Below are 12,604 nucleotides of genomic sequence, written 5' to 3' on the forward strand. Positions count from 1 at the left end.
ATTTTATTTCTTACCCATTTTGTGCAAGGTCTATAAGTACTAAATCCTTTTCTAGTAGAACAACCACAGCATATGGTTCTTGAAAATCTGGAATAGGAAAACAATGCATTAACAGTAGTTTTAAATATGCAAGAGCACAGCAAATGAGACAACAAACATTTCTTGCTTAGTTTTTATTTTATTTTGTTCCATTCTCTCAAGTATTTAACATTCTGATATTATACTTCATACAATGCAAGGGCAGTATGTTTTAAATGAGATAAATCTATATAACACCCCATAAAAAATTAGTTATTCTGTAAAGATGAAATAGACAAGAAGCTCACAGTACCTTCCATGGTATTGCAAAGTCCAAGGCAGGACATGAACAACAAACCCCAAATTTAAATCTTAATACGCATAAGAACAACTCATACTGGATCTCACAGGAACCCACTAGAGTACTACTATAATATTATAATCTCTTTCTTGGATATTTTCTATGTGCATGTTAATTATGAAATGCATTACATATTTATATCTCAATTAGCTTCAAATAAAGTAAAAAAAGATCCAGATAAATTCCTCTTGAAATAATAACATGCCAGTTGTAATGGTTAATTTCATGTGTTAACTTGTCTTTACTGTGGTGCCCAGCTGTCTGGTCAAACACCAGTCTAGATGTTGCTGTGAAGGTATTTTTTAGATGTGACTAACATTTAAATTAGTAGATTCTGAGTAAAGCAGATTATCCTAGATAATGTGGGTGGGTCTCATCCAATCAGTTGAAGGCCTGAAGAGCAAAGACAGGAGGTGTTCGGAAAAATGCAATTTGCCTCAAGATGGCAACTCAGAAACGTGCTTGAGTTTCCAGCCTTCAGAATTCAGACTCAAGACTGCAAATCAAACTCTTTCCTGAATTTTCAGTCTGCGGTAAGTTTTCACAATTCCTTTAAAATAAATTCGTATTCTTGCTCTCTTTTTCTCTCTAAAATCTCCTATTGGTTCTGTTTTTTTTGAGAACTGTAACTAATACATTAGTAATTTAGAGGATTTTTAAATGTTTCTTAATGTGGACAGTTTTGTTTATTCTTCAAAGGCACTTACTACTAATATGTAATATTAAACAGATACAGTTTAAAAACAAAATTTACTTCTCAAATAAAATTTACAAAGTTATGAAGGCAGCATCTCTCCCATGGAAGAACTGGCACAACAGGATAAGGAAACTACTTAGATAACAAATAGGTCTTTGTTCTGAATAACATATCTATAGCGAATGAACTTTAAAGACACAAAGCTTACCATTTGGGTATGGGGTTTCACACAGCGTCAGGAAATCAACAATTGAATAGTCCATTTCTAGCACTGCAGTACTTTTCCCATGCATAACTGTTAAGCAAGGTCTTCTTCCTACAGTATCGTATGACAAACCTCCTGATAAAATAATAAAAGGTTCCCTAGAAATAAAATACATAGTCAGGATTACAAATAGCATAGTGGAGTCTATTTTCTTGCTGTATCATAAATTGTTTTTTAGTGAAATAATAAAATCTTAAATTTTAACATTTTTACGCATCATTTAATTGAATACTCACATGTAGCTTTTTAAATTGCGTTAGGTAAGACCCAGGTGAGTTCCTGAAAATTCACCTACAGTAAGAATGAACACTGACCACATTTGACTCTCATACCTCCCCTTTGGTCCCTAATTTTTTTCCCTTTACCCTTTTCATACAATTTTCAAAATATTCTCTCTGGGTTTCTCCTGATAAGTCTCTTAAAGGTACTGTCATTATTTCCAATCCTAATAACCAGACCTTCTCAACAGAAATTCTAAGAGAGAATGCTAATACCCTAAGGCATCCATTGTATGTAATGAATTAACTTCTCATTGATGCATCAACAATGTACTAGCTACAAATCACCCTTGAGAAAAATGGTCGCTCAAACCATTTTCTGTAGGGCTTAATTGTCTCCTAGAACCTTGGCTGGTATGCTCTCAAACTACAACTTCCATGCACATCTATCAGCTGCCTTTTTGACACTTCTAATTAGCCCTATAACTCTTGTCTCCCTATTAGTCATTATTAAATTTAATGATTTATCTAGATCTACTTTTAAATATATTTAAATATGCAAAAAAGAAAAAACCCTAAATATCCTTTCCTCTGTTTTGGTCTGTGTGTATTTCTTTATCTTTCACCTGCCTGTTCATGTTTTTTGTCCATGTTTTATTGGATTAGTAACTCTTTTCTAATTGGTTTGTAAGAGTTCTTTGCATTCTAAGGAAATTAGCTCTTGATCTGCCACATGTACCTTCCCATTGGTTGGTGGGGAAGTTGTTTATGGTGCATTATATAGATGACTTAAAATGTTCCATGCATGAGTTTCTTAAATCTCTTCATTTACAATTTTTTTAGGTAGTTTCATAATGCTTACTCTAAGTCCAGTGTAGCTATCTCCCTCCTCTCACACTTAGTACAAGCAGTATGTAATAATATGTAACAGTTAAAAGTGCTAGTTCTGGAACTAAACTGTCTGTTTAAATCTCAGCTCTGGCTTTACTTTCTGTATGACCTTGGATAAGGTGCTTAATCTCTATGCCTAGCTTCTGCATCTATAACATGGAGATAGAGTGATATCTATTTTCAGACAATTATTGAATTAATATTTGCAAAACACTGGCGCCAGTGCCTGGCACACAGACCACCCTTAGTAAGAATTACCTAGTATTATCGTCATTATCATCAAATAATCATTATCACCCATTGAGCTAATTTATTTTGCTTATTGTTTTCCTCATGAAAATGTAACCTCCATGAGGGCAAGGGTTTTTGTCCACTTTGTTCACTGCTGTATCCAAAACAGTGCCTCGCTGGTAAATGAATGAATGAACAGAAATGTATGTTACGTTAACCACTGTCTAGCTTACTAACGTTTAGATTTTTCAGCGCTAAACTGTTTTGGGTAATCTTAGTTTTTCAGCTAAGTGACAGTAACCAGAGCTTAAAACTTTGTCCTGAATAGAACTGTATAGCCATATATTCATTGCTCTAATTTCCTGGCTTACTGTGATTATTGACTGTGGTCAGGAAAGTATATTTAATTTTCTTCTACTTTTCATCACATATAATGAATAAACAGAATATATCTCTTCTCATCTGTATTTTGAAATATAACATACAACTGAATATAAAATACTAAGAAGAAGGGTGAAGAGTCTAACAACTTATACTCTTATAGAGTGAGAGGCCTGGGACAGGTATTTTATATGTAGTATTTCAAGAATAGTCTGACAAGTTTGGTTTTACATATAGCCAACTTAAAAAAAAAACACAAGTATTATTAATGTAAGAACCATGAACAGGAAGATGCTGAGTTACACTACAGAATAAAATTTCCATGGAGATACCAAGTAGGTATTGCCAGGTAAGTGATCAGTTTATTGGACAAACTTTTAACGTATTAAATAACACCATGGCATTTAGGTAGGTTTGTCCTCAAAAGGCAACTATGTATTTGTTCAGTGGCCTTGTAAATGGCCTGTACTTCTTTTCTAAATTTAGGAGAAAAAAATATAGTGAAAAAAACATGGATAAAAATAAATGGATAAATAGTTTGAAAGGAATACCACAGTAATATTCTTTTTCATAATAATAAAGGTTTCCATAATTCAGCAATAAATGCATATATATATATTTTTTTCTTATTTTATGTACTGTTTTTAAAAAATCTTATATTATGTGCAGTTTGCCAGGCAGGAATCACCTGACTTACAAATCCCACAGGCTATGTATTTTTTTCATTGTAATGCCCCAAATCTCGAGGCATAAATATTAATGAAATAGTTTACAAGAAAAAAAACCTGTCTTAAATACAATGATAAAATAAAATTAAATATTTTAATCCTAGATGGTGAAAATTGTAAAAATTCAAAGGTTTTGTTGGCATTTGGAATTATATTAAAAGTTCTAGGGATCTAGATTATTTCTAGGTAATATGTGAATTAAGTTTTATTCCATTACTTTAAGAGGAATTTAAGAAGAATTTCTTTAATGATGTTGTTGGGTGTTATACAAGACTTTAACTTTTGAAGGCATCTAGGTTAGGAAGGTGTTAGTTTGAACTTTTTATAATTTTGATTGTAGTTTTTAAGAGACTAGACACTTAAGAAAGCATATATGCTTCCTGATTCTGATCAACCTCATTGGCTGGCCTTGATAACAGCTTTGGCTGAAGCTGTGTTTCCACGTGAAACGTTCTTTATCTTTTCTACCCAAAAAGCCACTTGTATAACGAACTTGCTCAACTCAGTTCCATAATGCTACCCATTTATTCACTCAAATAGTTTTTGAGCACCTGTACGCCTGAGAATAAAATGGTGCTCTCATGCCTAGTCTAGACAGACAGTAAACACATTGTGACAAGTACTGTGAAGAAAATAAAACAAAGTTGAGTGATGTGCTGAATGTAAGGGAGGGGCTAGAGGGGTTACTGTAAAATAGAGCAGTCAGGAAAGGCCCCTAAAGTAATGACAGATGAACTGGAACCAGAATGAAGGGGAGCCAGCCATTCAAAATCTTGGGGTTGGGGGAGAAGGATATACATTCCAGGCTGCAGGAATAACCACTGCAAAGCCCTCAAGTCAAGAATGAGCTTGGAATATCTGAGGAACTAAAAGGTCAGCATGGTTGCAACACAGTGAGTAAAGCAATACGTGGTAATGGATAACATGACCCCCAAATCTTGCAAACATATCCTGTTACACCGTTAGGATCTCAAGAATCTGTCTCCTCTATTTCATCTTCACAATTTCTTTAGTTCTCACCCTAATAACCTGCAGCTTATATAATTACAATCGCATTTAGTTCTTCATTGCCTGAGATGTACTTCCCCCTCATTTTTTTGGTTCCTCCTTTAAAACTCAGTCCAATCATTCATCATCTTCTACAAAAAACCTTTCCTGACTCATCCTCCCGCCCTGAGTTGGGTACCCTTCCTGTGTTCCTGAGCACCCTCTTCTCAACATTTCCACACGGAATTGTCAGTGTTTATCTACTTTCCATTTGTATTGTGAGCTCTTTCAGGACACAGTGTGGTATTTTACCTCTGCACTCAGACCAGTTAGCAGACTGGAACCATTCATGCATCACACCTTGAGTAGTGGAGCACGGGAAGTTGAGCCTCCTAGTGATCGGTACTACTTGACTTAGCCTTGACTTAGTGTCATTAAGGGTCTCACTACAAGGCCCCACACCCCTCACACTCTATGGACTTCAGTCAGTAAACACAGAACTCTTTGGCTGGGCCTGGCTGGGTAGACAGACTGATCCCAAGAACAAGTTTACTGCTTAGTTATGAGAAGTTTTCATCACAGTACTATTTGAGTGAACAGAGAAACACCTGGGTACCATAAGAATCAATCACTATGATAATGAAGTGAGTATTTTACTAGTACGATGATGACGATACTCCAGTATCTTTCTTGTTCAGATCTGTACCTTTGCCAATTTTAAGAGGACCCTCTGGAACTAGGGGAGCCACCTCCAGACCATGTTTCACTAGTGACTAACCCTAAGACCCTTTTGCTAATTCAGATAAAAAGATATGAGCTTGGGGTAAAAATAAAGAAACATAACATATTTAAACAAGTTCCTGTTCATTTACTGACCAATTTAGCAATGATAATACAGCTTTGGTAAAGTGGATTTGTATATTACAGTATTTGCATAAAATATAAGATTTTAATATAATTTTATGTTAAATGTTTTATTATTTTTGTTATGTTAAATTGTTAAGAGTAATTGGACTTAATACATATCCTTTAAGGTATCAAAAATATGCAACCTCAAAATATTTCCTTTTGGATAACTCCTCTAAATACCCATATAACACACAACAGTGATGCTCAGAGTGTGGTCTGTGACTGCTAGGGGTTCCCAGGACCTTTTCCAAAAAAATCACTAAGGGTAAAACAAAACCTTTTTCATTGTGATATTAAGACATCGCTCACCTTTTTACTATGTTGATATTTGCACTGATGGCACAAAAGTAACAGTAGGTGAATAAAACTCCTGGCATCTCAGCATGAATCAAAGCAGTGGCACCAAACAGCACTAGTTATTTGTATTTTTTATTGCCACACGTTAAAGAGGTGTTTTTCTCTCACTTTAAAATGTCCTTGATGAAGCAGTAAAATGACTAATTCTAAATTTTTCATCTTGACCCTTGGGCTTAAGTTTATTAAAAGGGGTTCTATTAGTAGCATGTAAAGAAATGTCTTTTTAATACTGTGCTGAGAAAATGGGAGGTATACATAAAGCACTGCTTCTGTATACTGGACAGTTATTTCTAGAAAAGCACTTGTACTACTGTTTGAGTTATGAACTGAATTGCTATTATTTTTGCTTAAAGGATGACTGACGAACTATCATTAGTTAGGTTTGGGTAACAGTTGTTTTCTCAAAAATGAATCAAATGAGTCTGTTATTTTAAGAAAAACAATTGAGATTATTTGGTTACAATGATAAAATCTAGGCTTTCAGGTAAAAATATCAAGAGTCTGGAAAACTTTTATCTGTCATGCTGAGCTTCACAGCTTCCCAATACTTAAAGACTTTCCTGATGAGATCAGTGATAATATTAACAATTAAAAATATATATTACATAATAAAATGCATCAACACTAGAAGATATGACTGATTCACTGAATCAGTATTTTCCAAAATAAAACAATTCCACTCATTCTTTTTGGAATTTTAAAGTTATTTTAAAATATATTTTTATGTTAACATGCAAAGGGTTTTTTTATTATTTTCATGTGAAGTAATATATATTTTAAAAATTCTAATCTTTATTTCTAATTGGTAATTATCAATAGATAAAACCCACATAAATAAAAATTCTTTGGAATTTTCCATAATTAAAAGTGTAAAGGGTCTTTAGATTAGTTTGTGGACTGTTTGTATACACCTAAAAATTAAGCCCACACAAAAGAAAATATGCTATGACAGGTTTTCATTTTAATAAAGGTTATAACAATTAATTGGTTATTGTAATTATTAAGAGATTATATAATTATATAAAAGGGTATTATAATTAATAAAGGTATTATAATTAATAAAGGTATTAATAGTGGGCTTGAGTTTGTTAAAGGGGATTCTAGTTGTACAACGCAAAGAAATAAAGTAGCATTCTTTTCCAAGTTATCAATTTTTGACCATTCAGTATAGTGATATTTATCAAAGTCCTATGATTTCTCTTCATACTAGACAAATTTTAATGTCTTCCTTAATTATTTAAGAATTTTTAAGAGTTATTTAGCATTGGTCCTCTAACATGTGAAATCCTCACTTAAATGACTGGCTTACAAGCCACAGATTTGGAGATAAGGGCAGAAGAAGAATTCATGAATCTAAACTTTTTAAGGCAGTCTTTACCATATGGAATTAATTGGTCATAAATGGACCATAATGATTAATTATGAAAGGGAAAAAAGATCTCAGAACACCTTCCCTAACTTGGATGCAGAAATTTGCTTAAGTGCTCCTATGAACTGAATATTTCATGAACCTTAATAACTTTAGAAGAATTACAGTACTCTCTTGTAGACCAAACGGCTGATGATCATAACAAAAGCTAGTATGATGAAGTTGCCATGTCTATGGCAACATAACTTTTCTCTACCTGTGCTTTGCAGGACAGAGCATCAAGTGTAGTGTGAAGTTAAACTAGAAAGCAAAACAAACAGTAAGCATCAACATGGTAAATTAATGAGATAAAGATACAGAGCTTAGAAGACTTATCCTAACCATACAAATTCCACAAAACTTATGCTTTGGTATTTCAATCTGTTACAGTTTTTATATACGGATTGGTTAGGATGCATAAGATTTATAAGGATATAGCAGCAATTCATATTAGTGTATTACTCTGGTTCTTTCTAGAATCAATACACATAGGAGAATTTAACTATGTAACAATTAGACTTTCTTTTTTCTCAAAAAGAAATCTAAACTTTTTAATGTAATCTTTGCCATATGGAATTAATTTTTGATTAAATGGACCATATATGAGGGTTCACAGTGTTACAAGTATGATTTCAAAGCTTGTTTATAAAAGAACATTTAAAAGTCATTTATTGCAGAAAAAGCCTTACATGGATTTGATTCTCGTCCTCTAGAAAAATATAATCTAATTTATATAAGCTGATATCAATATATATAATAAACATCTAAGTAAAAGTACTAGAATAATCAGTGAACTATCACTAAGATATTTAGTCTATGTATAGATCTCAAGTGTAAGCATTTTAGGGATGGGACAAAATGTAGATTAGGATGTATAATGATGGAAAATATACCCTTACATTAGCTTGAACAATCCATAAAGCTTTAAGGATGCACCAGAGAACCAAGTTAGAGATGGAGGAGGCATGGCTCTAAAAGAAGAAACTGAAGGAAAGCTCAGAATGAGCTTCAGTAGTAGGTAAAGTAGAATGAATCAACTAGAGGCAGTATAAGAAGGGGATATCTGAATAGCCATAACAAATAAGCAACAATTTTGAAAACAATTAGGTTTGAAATAAAGCTGTACATTTAAATAAATAATACATATTCAAAACTATAGAAAAGCATATAAATAATTTCTGGTCCCCGTCAAAACATAAAAGCTTAGCTGGACAACTGCTTACAAAAAATTAAATTAGAAAGTTTCTATGAATCACTGCTGCTTTGCCTGCAGATACAAACAAATTTAACTTCAACCCCAATTATGACAGCAGGCTGCCTTTCCATTAACAGCAGTCATTTAGGAGTTCAAATTATGGTTAGAGAATTTAAGATAAATCTAAAGCATAAATGCTGATTTTTAAGGTAGTGAATTAATAAAACAAAAAAAGTCATCCCACACTGATGAGATGGATGAAACTATTAATTTTATACTCAGTTCTTTAAAGTATACTTTCAAAAAGCAATGTGGCAATTTGTCAAGATTTATAAAAATATTTTATCTTCAAAATTTCACCACTGGAAATTTACTGTAATCGTAAAATAGTAAAAATCTTCTGTTGAATTCTCTGTAATGTCAAGAGAAATACACTCACTACTGTATTAATTATATTATAAACCTGATTATAATATTAAAGCTAAATGTTCAGAAAAGGGAGGTATGACTGAGTGAACTACACAGCCCTTGAAAATAATTTAAAAAATTGATAAAAACTATAATACTTTAGACATACTAAGTAGAAAAAAAAATACCAAACTGAATATGCTCTAAGAATATAATTAAGTGAAAATGTATATGTATTTGAAAAAAGACTTAGGGAAAATGAACAAATGAAAAACATTATTTTAGAATAGTGGAATTACAACAGTATTTACGACTAATCAAACTTTTTAAAAGGTGCATTTTTCATATGAAATACCATGAAAATAGTTTGCCAATTTTTAATGTCATTTCCGTATTGGTCATTACACTTTGTATTAAAGTACTGTTAAAATGTAGCTTATGCTGAAATTTTTTCTGCTTCTTAGGCCACTCAAGAAAAACTATACAAATCAAGTCACGATATTATTATGATTCATCCATTTGACAAGCATTTTACTGAGCGCTTAATACGTGCTGGTCACTGCAGCACGGGCCAAGAATTCTTGTTTTCCATCATTTAATTTCCCTGGCTTCACTGCATCCTTTAGCCTGCACACTCCCCTCTACCACACTTTTTATTCTTGTCATCTACTTCAATGTTCCATTTCAGGACCTAAAACCTAATCTTAATCCTAAGATCATTGGTTCTGTGGCCAAAAAACTTTTCCAGAAGAATGGATCATATAATCATATGACAATACTTTCAATATTTAAGAAAGTTATCTTCTCTATGTGTACACTTTGGGTTCAACATGAGAAATCCACTCTAAAACTTTCTTCTAAAATTATTTCATTTTCAGTCATGTACCACAAGGTTCACTGCAGCTCTATTTGCAATAGCCAGGACATGGAAGCAACCTAAGTGTCCATCGACAGATGAATGGATAAAGAAGATGTGGCACATATATACAATGTAATATTACTTGGCCATAAAAAGAAACGAAATTGAATTATTTGTGGTGAGGTGGATGGACCGAGAGTCTGTCATACAGAGTGAAGTAAGTCAGAAAGAGAAAAACAAATACCGTATGCTAACACATATATATGGAATCTAAGAAAAAAAGAAAAATGGTTCTGAAGAACCTAGGGGCAGGACAGGAATAAAGACGCAGACATAGAGAATGGACTTGAGGACACGGGGAAGGGGAAGGGGAAGCTAGGACAAAGTGAGAGAGTGGCATGAACATATATACACTACCAAATTTAAAATAGATGGCTAGTGGGAAGCAGCTGCATCGCACAGGGAGATCAGCTCGGTGCTTTGCGTCCACCTAGAGGGGTGGGATAGGGAGGGTGGGAGGGAGGGAGATGCAAGAGGGAAGAGATATGGGGATATATGTATATGTATAGCTGATTCACTTTGTTATAAAGCAGAAACTAACACACCACTGTAAAGCAATTATACTCCAATAAAGATGTTAAAAAAATAATAATGTAAAAAATAATTAAAAAATTGTTTCATTTTCAGTGTCTCCTATTCCAAAGGCTCTTTCTTTTCTGCCATTACTCATATGGAGGTCTTCCCTAATTTAAGGTAAAAATTAAAATCTGCATCTTACTCTTCTTGATGACATATAACTGCTACTTATATACACTGGTGAATTCACTAAATACATGTTCTAAATGAGTATTTTCTATTGTGAATCCACCCATTTCTTTTTCTTTCTTAAATTTAATGTCCCTATATCCTGGCTCATGTTTGAAATGATGCTAGTAAAGTACCCTTACAAATTAATCCTTCCTACAATATATATCTCCTAATTTTTCTTCTGTTATCATTCAAATCCATCTTTCTACAGAAGTATACAATGCTTACTTACTCTCTCCTACAAACACTTCAAGAACGTGATATCCTGGGTTTCCTTTTTTCTCCCCCTGTTCAGAGTCTACTAGTCTTCCTTTCTACATCTTTATTTTAGTGTCTTTCAGGATAAAATACCAGTGCTGGGAGCCTTGGTGCTAAAGGGTTCTGAGCTGTCAGGGAACCATTCTATATGTGCTTCTTTGTCTTACACTCAGGAAACATCACCTCCATTCTAGTAACCACTACTGGTTAAATATATTTCAATGGCTTGATACATGTTTACTTTCAAACAAAGTTAACAAGTAAAACTTGCTAATGAAACAAAAATGGATTTGTTTATCAGTAGACTTAATTAAATATGTGATATCAATTATATTTTAGCAGTAATGAATTATCAATATATATATACACTAATATGTATAAAATTGATAACTAATAAGAACCTGCTTATAAAAAAATAAAAACAAAAATTAAAAAAAAAACACCTAATATAAGAGAAGCTTAAAAATAGAGGAATCTTAGTACTTTAAATTGATAGAAGCCACGGACAGAAAACCCAATCTTGAGCATATACTTATATAGCTACTAAATGAAGTATTCTGATGTCAGAAGACAGCTATCAATCTAGTAGTCTCACTTTTCTAGCTACACAGGATTATACAATAATAGTGTTCGTTAAGGCACTGTACGTCAAATGTCATCTTAAAATCAAGAAAGTGAACAATAATTTATCCCAGTTAGGTACAAGGTTTGAAGAGTAAGACTGGGAGAAAATGTTCACCTTTTGAGAGAATGAATATAATACAGATAAATCTGTGGTGGGTCATAAGAATGTCTCTGAAGATAGTGATACAATGAGAATTAGCCGATTTGAGGTTGAAACGTGCTGACCAACATGGTAAAAGTAACATGAAAACAAGGAAGGTTATCTGATGATGCATGTGAAATTTTAAGAGTCCATGGACTCAAAGAGGTCTTTTCTCATTAGGTACAATTAAATGTAAATCTGCTTGTGGATTTTTCCTAAACAGTGAGTATAAGACCAAGTGCCATGACCACAAAGGGATACCATAAAATCAAACGTGGGAATCACCAAATTAGAATTAAATATGCAGCCTGGAAGCAATCTGTGCAACTCTCTAGTCCTGAGTAGCTAGGGTTACTTGCATTAAGTTATCCAGATCTCTCATCTCACATTTGTGTGAGTACTTGTATTGAGTATGATTTAATATTAACTTTAAAAAGATGGCCTGATAAACTAGCAAATATAAAAGAGAATACAGTTCTTGGTGAACTGAGTGACTTGTGAATCCCACCCTAACCCCGGCTATTTGTGATACTGCCTAGTACATTGATTAAGAGCTCCAGCTCTGGAGTTAACCTGGGCTCAAATTCCAGCTCTGTTACTTCATGAGGCCAGTTACTTAAGCTCTCCATGACTCATTATCTATAATCCTAAAAGGAGACAATAAAAGTACCCAAGTCATAGTGCTGTTATGAGAATTATGAGAGATAATGCATTCCAATTGCAGAGCAGAGTACCTGGCAAATAATGGATGTTCACTTTATCTACTAATTCTTTTCTTCTTGGTGCTTGAAAGCCAAGCCATCTAAGTAAGGGTCTTGAGTTCAAGATATAAGATGCTATTTTTGTCTCAACTAAGAATA

The 12,604-nt window shown here is 33.3% G+C and overlaps 1 protein-coding gene across 6 annotated transcripts in view; it reads right to left on the reverse strand.

Annotated features, from left to right (window-relative positions):
- STXBP5 (syntaxin binding protein 5) overlaps positions 1–12,604 on the reverse strand; it is a 168,876-nt gene that overhangs the window by 79,189 nt on the left and 77,083 nt on the right. For all 6 annotated transcript variants that reach the window (XR_009521897.1, XM_060029828.1, XM_060029827.1 and 3 more), the window contains 2 exons: positions 1,285–1,439; positions 15–87 (listed from right to left, as the gene is read on the reverse strand). Coding sequence is in view for 5 of the 6 variants with exons in the window: in XM_060029828.1 (XP_059885811.1) it covers positions 15–87; positions 1,285–1,439 (228 nt within the window). In the remaining variant the exon portion in view is untranslated. The remainder of the gene's footprint in view (positions 1–14; positions 88–1,284; positions 1,440–12,604) is intronic.

The sequence above is a fragment of the Delphinus delphis genome, chromosome 14 (genome assembly GCF_949987515.2).
Source record: "Delphinus delphis chromosome 14, mDelDel1.2, whole genome shotgun sequence".
NCBI lineage: Eukaryota > Metazoa > Chordata > Mammalia > Artiodactyla > Delphinidae > Delphinus > Delphinus delphis.